General features: G+C 37.1%; 1 protein-coding gene across 2 annotated transcripts in view; it reads right to left on the reverse strand.

Annotated features, from left to right (window-relative positions):
• Positions 1-14,430, reverse strand: part of AGPS (alkylglycerone phosphate synthase) — a 51,849-nt gene that overhangs the window by 19,639 nt on the left and 17,780 nt on the right. For both annotated transcript variants that reach the window (XM_084524588.1, XM_084524589.1), the window contains exons 4-12: positions 13,900-14,020; positions 13,748-13,822; positions 12,322-12,393; positions 10,465-10,544; positions 8,312-8,392; positions 5,683-5,808; positions 3,682-3,790; positions 2,705-2,832; positions 17-68 (exon numbers count right to left, since the gene is read on the reverse strand). In XM_084524588.1, coding sequence (XP_084380714.1) covers positions 17-68; positions 2,705-2,832; positions 3,682-3,790; positions 5,683-5,808; positions 8,312-8,392; positions 10,465-10,544; positions 12,322-12,393; positions 13,748-13,822; positions 13,900-14,020 — 844 coding nt within the window. The remainder of the gene's footprint in view (positions 1-16; positions 69-2,704; positions 2,833-3,681; positions 3,791-5,682; positions 5,809-8,311; positions 8,393-10,464; positions 10,545-12,321; positions 12,394-13,747; positions 13,823-13,899; positions 14,021-14,430) is intronic.

Raw genomic sequence — 14,430 nt, forward strand, 5'->3', positions numbered from 1 at the left:
AAATCTACCTACTTACCAAACTGGAACTGTGCATTGTCAACAAGGCGAATTGATGCAGGAGCACATCTCTTGGAGGCAGAGTTAGGGGCGTTGGAGGAAGGAAGAATAAAAGATTTATGAACAGGTATGCCAAAAATCATGACAGTGACATTTTCATTTAAAAAGAGCATAGAAGAAGCAAACTTAACATCAGAGACCTATGGCCATTATCATCATTGAAAATTGGTGATGATAAACTTGTTTTCATTTGAGAAGCAACATCTATTAGGCATGTCTAAACATATCGCATAGAGAATTTTCAGTTTACACTCAAGGCAACACAGGCACAGTCCCATGATCTTTAACCTTCAAGTACTGAATGTTTTTCTATAAAGTAGCCATATTGCCATAATGCACTAAAGATACCATATTTGATAAGAGTATTGAGCTTAAAAATCCATTGAAAAGAGACTAACTGTTGTGCCTTAGCCCCAGTATGCAGTTAAGTACCACACAGCTGCTCACTCACTTTCCTCCAGTGGGGTGGAGGAAGAGAACCAGAAAGGCAGAAGTGAGAAAACTTACAGGTTGAGATAAAGGCAGATGAACAGGTAAAAGGGAAAAAAATAAAAATGAAAACAAGTAATGCAAAAGCAATTACTCACCACCAACCAACCAATGCCCAGCTAGTTCCCAAGCAATGGTAACTCCTGAGAAAATTCCCTCAGCTTTATTGCTGAGCTTGACATCATTTGGTATGGAATCTTTCTTTGGTTGATTTGGTCCAACCATACCAGTTGCATTACCTACAAACTTTTTGCCCACCCCCTAACTACTAGGGGAACAGAGTAGTAAATGTAGAAAGCCTCGTCACTGCATAAACACTGTTCAGCAACAGATAAAACCTTAGCGTGTATCACTGTTTTGGTCACAAATCCAAACAGAGCATCATATGGGCTGCTACAATGAAAATAACCACCCAGACCTGGTACACTAACATTCTGTCATCAGATCACAATTAAAATCCATGCCTGGGTCCAATCTAGTCTATGCACTACACAGAAGTCTGAAAAACAGTAAGAATAGCTGTCTTCTGCTAAGCAAGCTTCTAGGTCATACACATGCTTATAACATGCCATCTATGATGGCTGTGTCCAGTCATGTAGTGAAATATATAGCTAGAGGAATACGACAAAGCATGGATTTTAGGCTAGCCTCAACCTAATCACAAAGATATAGAAGTATTCCTCTATCACTTAATCTGATGCATGTTCACCCTCTATTACATTGACGATGTACATTTTGTCACACAACAGGAAAAAGGGCAGAAGGAAAAAATAAAATAATATCTCACCAGGCAGGTTGACAGAAAAAGGCTGAATGAGTGGTTCTAATGACAGCAACCCAGTATACAACCTGCAGGTAGCTTTTTCTTACATAAAAATAGAGTAATAAATACAAAAAATAGCTTTTCTGTTAGAGATCTTTGTAATTGCTAAAAAGATTGATGTGAGCAGCACCAAAAGAAAAGAATAAGTAGTTCAGGCTTTAGAAAGCAGTGAAACAGAAGTAGCAACAGAAGCTTAGAAATGGAACAATGTAAGCGGCTAATATTGTGTTTTTTTTTCCTCTTCTAAACCCATAGTTAGGGAATAGACACTAGTTCCCTAATTGACTTAAAATGTTGATCAGCCATTCAATTAAGCATTCCCAAACAGTCTGCTTAGATACCTTTAATAGGAAGAACAAGCACTAGCAGTAGAAGCATGTGACAGAAGAACTGGCAAGTGCTGCTGACTAGCATATACATGTCATTCACATACCGGTTTGAACATCTGGCTTGGAACATTAAGTCATTAATTTAGACCCATCACTGGAAAAATGTAAAGCTGTATTTAGTTTGGCATTAATTAAAACATTTCTGAAATTACTTCCCCAATTCAGGATATACAGTCCTCCTTTCACAGAAGTGATTTGGTATGTTTTGCACAGTGCCAAGGAAAGTTAGCCTAGGATGATAAAGAAAGAAGCTAGCCAGTGTAAGATTTGCTTGGAAGCAGAGCCATCAGGAAAAACATTACAATTTGTATACCCGTGTCCAAGTTCTGTTACTTGAAATCCACTTCCCTGTTGTCTGATCATGCTACTCAGAAGGCTCTACCTAAATACTAAGACATAAGTACAATTCCACCTTAAAACATCCAGCTCACCCAAATACATTTCTGTGCTTCAGGTAGTGCTTTCTACCCCCTGCAAACACAGGTCACATCCTTCCACTGCATGACTTTTGTTCCTTTTCACTTTAGAACCATGAATTCAACTGTCCTTTACTTGTATGCTGCAACTGAATTCCTCTAAATACTGGTCACTTTCTACATAGCCTTAAATGACTCTCAGGATAAAACTCTCCTTTGAGGGAGATAGAGAGCCAAAATCTCTGTGCTGAGATATGCTAACAACTCCCACTTTTTTTAAAAGAAGCCATCAGAAGGCATATCCACAATTTGGCTAAGAATGCCAAGCAAATGATGGTCATGATCAATCATCCATCGCATCATTTCCAAAAGCCTCATTGGCCATATATACTTATGAGGTTCATATCCTCTTAACTCCTTTCCAGTAATTGATAATTAAGACTAGAGCATCAGCATACTCCTAGCCCTAGATCCTGGACTAGGTTAGAACCAGCATTCTTGCATGAATTCAGCATAAAGCTTCTCCTTACCTGCTTTGCCACTTCCCTCAAGCAGGCCACCCCTCGTTCAAAGTTGGGGAAGACCACAGAGCCATACTTCTGGTATTCAGGGAGTGGGCGAATCTTTATTGTAACTTCAGTGACCACTCCCAACGTTCCTTCAGAAAAAAAGGAAAACTCAGTAGTAAAGTCCTGCAGGATAGAATTCTTGCAAATCACACAACTCAACCAGTGTTTACCATAGCGTTATAAAGTACCGTAAGTCAGAAAAATTCAAAATTTCAGTATTCAAAAAATATTCAAAAAGTATTGAAAAATCCAAAATTCAAAAATTCAGTACTGCAGTCGTAAGCAATTTATTCCTGACAATTTACATGGTGAATTCTTACAAAACCCCTCTAACTCATGATGTGTACAGTAGATGTGTACAGTAACTCCACAGATCTGTTTTAAGCACTTTTCAGAGTTGCGTAACTTCAGTCCTAAAAAAGTCTCAATGTATCATCCTAACACAAAAATTCACGCCTGCAGAATGCCACCCATAGACACACCAGAAGCGACAGCATTACATATATTCAAACCATCAAGCCATTACAGAAAATGAATTCAGATGCACTTATCACAGAATTCTCCAGGCTGGAAGAGACCTCAAGGTCATCGAGTCCAACCTCTGACCCAACGCCAACAGCCCTCCACTAAACCATATCCCTAAGCTCTACATCTAAACGTCTTTTGAAGACTTCCAGGGATGGTGACTCCATCACTTCCCTGGGCAGCCTGTTCCAGTGCCTCACAACCCTTTCAGTGAAGAAGTTCTTCCTAACATCTAACCTAAAACTCCCCTGGCTCAACTTAAGCCCATTCCCCCTCGTCCTGTCACCAGGCACGTGGGAGAACAGGCCAACCCCCACCTCGCTACAGCCTCCCTTGAGGTACCTAAAAAGAGCGATAAGGTCACCCCTGAGAGCGATAAGGTCACCCCTTATGTGAAGTTACTGAGTTTATACCTTCAGATCCCATAATGAAGTGATGGATATCAGGTCCTGTTGACATGCGAGGTACTTGACAGTTTTTTTCAACTATTCCTCTGGGAGTTACCATTTTTATATGAATCACCTGTTTAAACAATATACAATAACTATACATACCAGCATTAAGTACAGATTTTTCTGTATAATATTTATTTTCTATCAAGCATGACATGCATTTTATACAGTTCAGTTCTGCAGACTTCATACTTTCTGTAGGCAGCCCCAAAAGAACTTTCGGAATAACCTCAGGACTGTTACAATTATCTCTAATGCAGCATGGTTTGCCCACACAACAGATTGCTCCAAGTTCTATGCCAAATCCAATCAATTGTTGGCCACAAGCAGACAGTACCAGTTAAGGCTGTTTTGTTTCTCAGTGTAGACAGTGCTCACCATGAATACTAGCGTTTAAATTCAGAACACGCACAATACTTCAGAGAGGAAAAAAGAGATGGCTTGCAGCAGAAGAAATGTTATTTCTTGCTTAAGTTTTGCTTTAGAACTGTTGCTTGATAAAGCTAATTTAATTTAGTCATCAGCTGATACAGAAATACTTCTACTAGGAAGAAATAAAACAGTGAAATACTCTGTCAATATTAAGTCTTCAGTAAGACTCATACATATTTAAGATTTTGTTTTTATTCTGTACTAATTTCTTTCCAAAAAAATCCTTCTTTGGTGCAGGTGAAGCTTTCAACTACAGTAAAATTACTGCATTTCAAACAGTGGCACTAAAAATTTCAGGCACATGTACCTAAGTAATTTTCATCCTGTTCTGTTCAAGAATTTTGTTATATGCATTTTATGAACTGGTGATTCTGTAACAAGTGGATTTTAGGCAGCTTATATAACACACTATTTCTAGATGTAAGATTTTCTCAGAAAGTAAACACCTCCCTAAAACTTCTCACTGTGACATCAGGAAATTCCTGAACGTTTCTGAATCAACTTTCAAACCTATTTCCTCCTAATGAAAATTTCAGAAGCTACATTTTAGTCTGAAGTTATGCTCTTGTGATAGAAAAGCCTTCTGCTTCACATCTCCCAGTCCAAGAAAAACAACACCAGACAGCAACACTTCAGGCAGTAGGGTACAGATGATACTTAACAAGTGCTAGCAGTTTTAGTTCAACAAGACCTACTGAATAAAAACTACTTATTTGCTGCCAAGCTCATTCGCTGATAGTCAAGTGTTTGTTCTGTGCACAGAACAGATGTGTTTGTGAACTACAAGATGATGAAAAAGCCTGAGGTGATAAAGATACAACTCAAGAAAGTGTGCTGCAGGAAAGGGAAGGGAGAAATAGCTAAGAAAGGGCTATTATGAGAAGAGCTAGAAGTTCAAAGCAAGGAGGCAGGATTTGACTTCGGTATACTCACTAAAAAGTATGTTTTTAATTCAAAATGCTTTAGGAAACAATTTACCTGGGTTAATATGAAGATGAACCATTTTAATGCTTAAAATAGATTTAAGAGTAGAATAATGCCATTCCCAGTCCCTTGCTTCCTTCCTCATTGCCCCCATATACCGTGCAGTGGGATTACAATTCACTGTTGTGTGCACACAGGATCAATTAGATCAGTGTGCTGGTTTGAAGAAAAACAATCTACAAGCCTATGGAAGTGGGAAGGCAGATCAAACTAGCTTGCTGTCAACATGTAGTGATTCCACCAGACAACTTCAAGAAAGCACAACAGGTAGGAGAGAGCGTGCACCTTTTGAAACAACCCTACAAATTTAACAGAATTATTACACTGGATTAATAGAAAGCATCAAAAAAGTGGAAGAAGGCCGCAAGGACAGGATAAGACAACACAATTCCTGAAGTTAGTCAGTGAGTACCAAAATGAAAACTGTATCACTTGTTAACAGACTTGCAGTTTATTCTTCCTTCTCCCTCTCACTTCATGTCATTACATAAATTAAACCACCAATCAAAAGAATAATTAATTAGAACAAGTATTAAAAATATTTACCAGATCTTCAATGTTTCCATAGATGTTTTTTTTCATGCCTGATGCTCGTGTTGCTACCCATCCTCCTAGTGAACTGAACTCCATGGAGTCTGGTTCATGGCCTGTACAGAAGCCACTTTCACCAAGCTAAAGAAAGTAAAAATACGTTCTACAGAGCTTGCATTAGCTTAATATTGAATATTTTAGGTTTATTTTATTTAAAAAAGCAAATATCCTGATAACACACACAATTATTCTGGCACAAATTTTGCATTTCATTTATATATCAAAGACAAATTGATTCTGCTTCTCCTGTGTATATGTTGTGCTATATATCAACCTATAATACTCCTCCCCCATATTTTAAAACTAAGACCTCTATTGTTTGTAAGAAGGTGAGAATTCAGATACATACAGAAAAAAATTATAACTAAGTAACTGCCAACTTTGCACAAATGCTGCCAATAAATAAGGCACTTAATCTCTTGTTCTTTCCATTCTAATGTGATATGCAGCAGGTCTGCAGAAAATGTGAGCAAATTGCCTGTACTTAATTCTCTCAAGGAGTGATGTGTTTTAATATACAGCCATCTGGTTGGGCTTCCTGTATGCAATGCTGTCAACTATTTGTGAGGCAGATCATGCATTCCTGTACATTAAGTAGTCACTTGTTTCTCATTTTTCTGTATTAGCTTGGCTTTGCCATCTGCACAGCACCTGAGGTTGATTGGATGCCCTTCGAATTGCAATACCAAAGCTGTTGGACAGAAAGAATTAAAGACCCAGCACTTTCACGTTAAGTGATAACTGTGTTAGTGTTTGAGATGATCAATTTGCAGTGGGCAACTGAAATACCCACATCCAACTAGATACCACATAATGTGGGTTATTAACTATGTTCTGTAGCACAACGTGATTCTAACTTTAGTGACTGTTTATGTCTATGTAATGGCTACGTGACTCATCTAGCTTGTGGTCCTTTCTCTTACTGGAAGAGCTTGTGACTTTAAGTGCTTCCTGATGACGTTAGGGAAGTGCTGAAGCCTTGTCATACCCGCAGAGGACAAGAAATTTGCTTCACTCACAGCTTACAGATTTCTACAAGTTGTACAAACATAAGCACAGCAAGAGACCATGTTTTTGAATACTTGTAACTGACTGGGCATGCACAAAGCAGTAGATCCAAACACTGTGAATAGTGTTGTATAAAATAGGACGTGCTACAGACAGAATAGAGCAGAGATTGTGTTATATACTTTTCAGATGAAAGAGATAGCCAGCATGGCCTGCTTATCCACAATTTGTATATACTAGCCTTTCCTATCGAATCACAATAGGATTCATAATACTCCTTACCAAAATAAATAAAAATAATATATATTGTTCTATCTTTATTATCCTTTTGTCACCTTTGATTCTTTCCTGTTGGCTATTAATCCACATCCTATTATTCTGAGAAAAGCAAGCAATTCAAGGCTCCTCGATAGAGTCCACTACAATATCTGGAATTATGAATCTATCTTCTCATCTCACATAAAATGGCGTCTTAATCACATGACTATCACATGTAATTTTAGCTAGTGTAGTGATCATTTATTTTGAATGCCCCATTCAAAAACAGCCTAATTTTTCATCAGTGTCTGTTATTTGTTTAGAATTCAGCTCCTGATTTTAGTTAGTGTTGTAAGGTTCAAAATAACTGTTAGTGAGGAAGCCTACTAAGGAAGATCAGCACCCAAAAAAAAAGTGTGGTGGCTTTTAACCTGTATGATTTTCACAGCACAGTTTCTAGATAATGCCGGTAAATTCAGTTATGAAAACTGAAGTTGGATTTTTTTTTCCTTGTATGCTCACCAAAATTTCATGTCAGTACTATCTCCTAGAAGACAAGGAGGAACAGAACTAAGATGCTTTACTCCTGCTGCTAATACAGTCCAACCTTAAAGTAAAATTCATTTTACTCTTGCATTTACTGTTACTCCAGCAGGGACTCATGAGAATTACACATTCCACCTACCTGCCACCAGAACTCAATTTCTTCCCTCCAAGCCTTGCCTGTTTCATATACCTGTACTTACCACATGTTCATAGTATTGACCTTTGAGGTTTTTTTGTTTGTTTGTTTTTTGTTGTTTTGTGTTTTTTCTTTTTTTTTTTTTTTTTTACCCTACTCATCTCTATCTTGCTTATGCTGCCCTCATGTGAAAATCCCTCTGTACTCTAGTTAACACTAGCAAGCTGCAAAACAGTCTTTCAAGCAGTTCCCTTTGCTGCACTGTCCAAATGAATATGTGCATTCTGTCTGTATTTCAGTGGAAGTCTGCACTGGCATTAATCACAGTACTCAAATTGTACTACACAAAACAAGCACGTGTCACACCTGGCAACCACTAGAGTGTATCCAAGGTCTGAAGTAGAAAGCATAGTGACAATTCATAGGATGTAACAACTTAGCGTACATGTATTTTACAGCTATATCTAAAAGAAAAATTGTTATTTAAAAATGTGTATCAAACAGCATCCGATGTGGTTCTTAACTATGCACATAATGTTCATAACCATGTATGTAATGCAGCAATTTAGACAAGATATGAGGAACAACAAAGAATGTTATGGAGAAATACTAAATGCTTGACAAGTTAAAAAATACCTGTTTTTCCAAATCTTGTCCAACAATGCCAGCTTCCACACACGCTGTTAAGTTTTTCTCATCTATCCAGAGAATCCGATTCTGTTGGAAAGCCAATCAAAAGTAAGAATATATTAACATGACAACATAGAAATGAAAATAATAGTATGTGTACTATGTACTATGTCTGTCTTCCTGAATAAAGCTAATATCACTCATTTTCAACAACAATTACTATCTGAAGGACCACAAGAGCCACACGTTTACATTTATATATACTACCATATACTAAGTGTAGATATTACACATTCACACAGTGACTTGGTAGGAAAACTGCTGGCAGTTTGGTTATTCAACTTCAGTATCTTTCAGAAGCCTTAATTATTATACAGAACTTAAGCCTTGACTTGTTGACAAAAAAATACATCAAGCTTCATTAGCCAAAACAACACTGTCCAACCTTCTTCAGATTTCTGGATACAGTTCTTCTACAGTCATTTATGCAGTTTCCATTTAGTACAGTTAAAAACTCACTATTTCTTAACGCTTATAGTATTTATGCTTTGAACTACGTGCTGCGTGTTGCATTAGAACTGTCTACTGCAGCAGAAGACTGCTGATTCACCTTTTACTCAAAGACAGATTTTGTTTTTATATGTATGCCCAAATTGACGTCAGATGAGAAGTTTATTATTGAAATCAACAAATTTCATGACAATGAAGAGATACAGGGAGCTCCTGCAAGTGCTCCAAATCACTTCTATGGCACTTGTATAATTTTGCATTATTATATTACATAGAAGGAGAACAGCTCTAGCTTCAGTTTGCCTTGCTTTCTGAAGTGGCAAATTTTGTAGTCCAGCTTAAACTATGAACAATTAACTTTAAAACAATTATTTCCCCTCAATAGCCAGCTGTTTTTACTCAGAAAACACTTTCAGTTTCAACATGGACTACTTAACTGATCTGAGATGCTATATAAACGAGATTTTATGCAACACAGACCCTACATGTAAGACAAAGATAACCATTAACTGCGTATTAAAACAGTAAAATTTGTCTGATCAACTTAATTGCCCTGGGAGTGCTTTCCACCCTAGTTTCTTTATTTTCACTCCACATCAATGACCACAAAAATTGCTTGGCAGCATTATTCAAGAAGCATTCAAAAAAGCGGTCTGTTTCCTGACCTGATATATATAATTACATGTCTAGCCAACACAAAAGGACGATAGCAGGAGTTTAGTACATTCCTTTCCCACCCCCAAACCAGACATTAGTCAAAGCTGTGGGCGATGAGTCAGTAAGTTCAAACAAAGGCCTGAACCAATATTGTACTCCGGATTTCACCCCATAGGCGCATGAAGAGTTTCCTTCAATGCACAACTGCCTTGTAGAAGAAAAGTCACTTTGTAGCCAGAAACACTCAGAAGCTACTAACTTAACTTCATGGAATAAACAGAGAAAAGGGAGCCAAAACCCAGGTACTACCTTCAAGGACAAAGGAGTTAATAAGCATTGCAGGTGCTAGGAAACAGTACAGAATTACATTAAAAGATACAGAGCTGCTTCTGAAGCATCTCATTACTATGTAACCATGAAATAACCACAAAATGGTCATTTTATAACTACAAAGGTTCTTTATAAAGGAAAGCGGAGTACTAGGACTAAATTTTACAAAACTTAATTTCTGGAATGCCATAGAACTTCATGTTCTTGCGATGCTATCTACACAAAACCCACCTTTTTATTTTATTTCTTAAAAAAGTTAATACTGCAGGTTGACTTATAGATATTACACCATCTTATCAGCCTTCACTGTTGAAGTATATTTTTAGGTCTGTAAAAAACAGTATAATTTTCAAGAACAAACAGCTTCCTCCTAGACTTTCACTTAATTCAGACAATTCTGATATAGAAAAATAGCACCTTCTTCTGATTTTGATTTAAGGAAAGCTGCCGTAAGAAGGTTCAACAGTAGGATTTTTTTTTCTTACTCTAAGTAAGAAGTAAGGTCATATAAAGTACAGGGCTAGCTTAAACAAAATATCACTGTAACTGAAGGAGCACTAATTTAATCATACATGGTACAAGTTAATACTTCCATCGTATATTTGTTCTTCAACAAAGAAAGAAATTTCAACTATTTTTTTCCCCCTAGAAGAGAGACATACCATTTGTGATGTATCCAGTGAGATAATTGTTCTTTTTTCTTCTTCAGGGCATTCAAGGGCACTAGAGACACTTGTTCCTCCTGAAAATATGCAAGGCATATTGCAATTGAAAAATTCACAGGTAACCTTTTCCCCACATACCCATCCTTCTCTCCCTCATTTGTAACATCGAGCTTAATAAAATAAGATCACTGAAATTACCCGTTTGAAGCTAATGATTAATATTCTAAAGCTATCCTGGTCAATTGAGAGTTTCACAAAATCAAGGCAACACTAGCAAACAGAAGGCTTTAACAGCACTTGATAACAAGCCATGAAATTGTGACCATCTCATCTGCTGCTCTAAAGCCTGGAGCAGAATTTACAAGCAGGGAGGGATAAGAAATGAAACCACCCAAGAAAGAGATAGCCGTTTCTATGTATTCTTCTGAGAGCACTACAAAGGGCACTACAGCCCACTTTCTAGGTGGAAGTGAAGAGGTCTACTTAATTTAGGAATGCAAGACTTACCTGAAAGCAAGAAACAAACTGGAAGAGTGTAACTATAAATATGGATGAATAAAAACAAATACCAAACTTTTCTGGCGGTTTCTAGTGCATCTTCATTGCATGTTGCAGAACAGCGTCCAAGAAGCCTTTGGCTTCTCAAAGACTTCAAATGCCATAAGAAAAAAGAGACTAGAACACTACAGAGAAGAACAAGCAGTGGCAAGTACAGAGATGATGCCAGCTAATAAAACACCAGTACTCTTCAGGTGCAGCAAGACACGTCATCTTTGTTTCCAATAATAGGAAAGACGATATTTTAATACCAACCCCTACAATAGCTTCAGAAGTTGACCGTAGTTAAATATACCAGATTGGACAAAACCTGAAGATCTTCCTGTATCCCGGTCAGTGAACATGAGCTAGTCAATGTTGCTGCTCTCACCTATACTCATTTACTGGTACCAAAGATGATTTGTAGCAGTCATACAGCTCTCCAAGTGTATCTGGCAAGCGTTTTAGGGAGAAACAAGCATCATATCAAACTAATGGAGCTGAAATGACATGTTTATATTCTCAAATAGTAAACATCCTTCCTAAATGGGCCTGCAGCACAAGCACAAAGGCACAGACTTATCACACAGAATTCTTAACAAAACACTTCTTACAGAAATAAGCTTGCGAGAGCCAACATCCCATGTTACCTGCTGTCCAAGTCAAAAACAGGTAACTCACACTACCTCTGCAGGTTTAGAGGAAAAACCATGCACAATTAATAAAGTGAACTTCCTCAGAAATTATTTAGACTGAGAAAGACCCAGATTATACAGGCTTTTGCTTATGTTCTACAAAACCCAGAACGTTTCCTGAAAACTCCTTACAAGAGAAACATCTACTCTAACTTCCAAGTTGATCAGTGTCTAAAAGGAAATTAGAATTATGGTTCACGATTTTGCAAAATCGCGTCTGACAACTATCCTCCACGGACCTATGAGATTCAACAATACACTGCACTCTGATGAACAAACTAATTTACAGGTGTTTTTGGGAACAGAGCACAAGAAATGTATCCAAAAAATACCTTCAACATAAAAGACTTGCAAGCACAGAGGTAGATTTTAACCTCTTATGATCTCTCCTCTTGCACCCCTAATATTCATGGTTTTTACACTTCTACTAACTTGTGCTAAACTAAATAGATCAGCTTTTAATGCTGCAAGATAAGAAAATTGACAGCACTCAATGTACTAATAGATCTAACTTTTGAACTATAGATACAATATATTACTAAAACCACAGATTTAATTGAACTGCAGTAGAATACTTTTGCACTGGTGATGTTAAACAGATCTGAGATTTAGTAATACTTACCACCAAATGGTATTATGCAGAGATTATGTTTACATGCTAATTCCACAATTTTAACAACGTCTTCATGGCAAACTAAAAACAAATAACAAACAGTTAAAAAGAGGATTTGTGCTTCTTACTGTTGCTTAAAAATCAGAGTCTAGATACTTAGCAGCTCCTTTTCTGACACCAGAAAGGAAAACATTTCAAAGATTTAGACACTAAAGGGATGGACCAAAAATTAGCAAAGCTCTACAGTAAATGTAGACGTTCCGTTTCAGAAGTAGACCTACTGGTCAAATTTACTTTTTCAGAATGTATTGTACATCAGGTCAAGGGTAGAAGCAGACACGCATGTGCACAGGGAAGGAGAAGGACCATCAAATAAAGATCAGCTGCTACATGCACTTGAATTTTTGCAAACAGCAGAGAATAAGCAGACCTGACTGCATAGGCTTACAAACTCTGGCCATACAGATCAGCTCTAAACCAATATAGTCATTTTACTTCATTTGCTTTCAGAGCTGCACAAAATAAAGTGGAGTGGTAATGAACACTGTTCATAGTCACCAACGCTGTCATGTCAGTAACTGTCCTCAAATATTCAGAAGCATCTTATAGCGTCTCTTTTTATCCTTCCCATGCAATTTTGTTTTCCTAAATAAAGTATGAAAACTGAGCTAAGACTGATCTTGGGGTCTCTAATACAGTGCAGCTATTGAAATTTCAGAAAATAATAAAAGGAAAAAAAAAAAAAAAGTTGGATTCATACAGCTTAGGTACTTAGACCTGATGCCTTTTTCATTAGCTACTGAAGAACAGCACATGGAAAGTAGGTCCCAGTGACCTGAGAAATATGACTTGCAAATAGAAAATTCACACAAGTGAGCACAAAGTTTTATCAGTTTAAATATTTGTCTTCTACTAGATAAAATCAAGCATTATTTTCTGCTACATGTTCTTACCTACAACAGCATTAGTGATTATTCTATTTAAAATGGGTCTAGCCCGTACTCAGATTGCACTGCCATTTCTTCAAGTCAATGCTCCTTTGTAAAGTGTTCTGATTGGAGTTACAGGTGTCATACTTTTTTAATTACTTCTGAAGAACTGCATGTCATAAGACCAAATTCTTTACTACAAACATTTTACTACCTTCATATCATCACGTTCTCCTTTAGAAACAAGATTTAGGCTGTCATTTAGACAACTGTTCTTGCTGCACACACAAGTTCACAATATGCTGTGGTTACTCAAGTCAAAAATTCAGCCTTCATCTGAAACTTCAACTATATTTAATAACGAATTCAACTTCCTCATGAAGTGAATCCTTTAGGCTCTCTGAAGACGAGTGAAGTCAATGAACAAAGATAGCTTCCCCATGACAAGAAAGCACAAGAATTCATAAACAGTTAAGAAGGAAGAAGAAAAAAATAGTTAAGCTTACCAGGCCATACAACTATATCAGGAATTCGCTTAAACATTCCTTCCCTGAGAACAAATATCTCATGTAGGCAGTGACCTGAAATACAAACAGTAAGTTAACAAGTTGAAACAGGAAGCATCTGAAGTACACTTATATAAATGAAGTTCTCTTACCATGAGCTCTGAATACCCTATCTTCTGCATCCTGTGAATATGAGATATTAGTGGCTCTAAGATCCTGAAGAAATTCTTCATTTACAATGGATGGAGGTACATCATTAACATTTAAGGATGCCTATGATACAAGAAGACATGTTCATTAAGGGTAGGCTCCCTATTATCACATTTCTGTACAAAATAAAAAAATAAAAACAGTTTGCCACTAACTGATACCAAAATGTAGCTATTTAAGATTAGAAATACAGAAGTTCTTTTCCTCGTCTTCAGCCATTGATCCCATTTGTCCTGCTTGGTATTCAGCTGACTAGATGCACACAAAGTTTTATTCCAGTAGTGCATTCTTACCCTTTTTCTTCCTAACAGATTTGGGGAAATGAACTAGCTTATGAGGGCATTTTAGACAAAATACTTTGTTTTACAGAATTCAAGAAAAACAACTGCCTGAATAGGACTAAAGACTCTCCTGTTGAGAAAGGATAAGGTCAAAATTCCTTTTTGAACATAAATTCCTCCTACAATACAGAG

Source organism: Aythya ferina, assembly GCF_964211825.1.
Source record: "Aythya ferina genome assembly, chromosome: 6".
NCBI classification, from domain to species: Eukaryota; Metazoa; Chordata; class Aves; order Anseriformes; family Anatidae; genus Aythya; species Aythya ferina.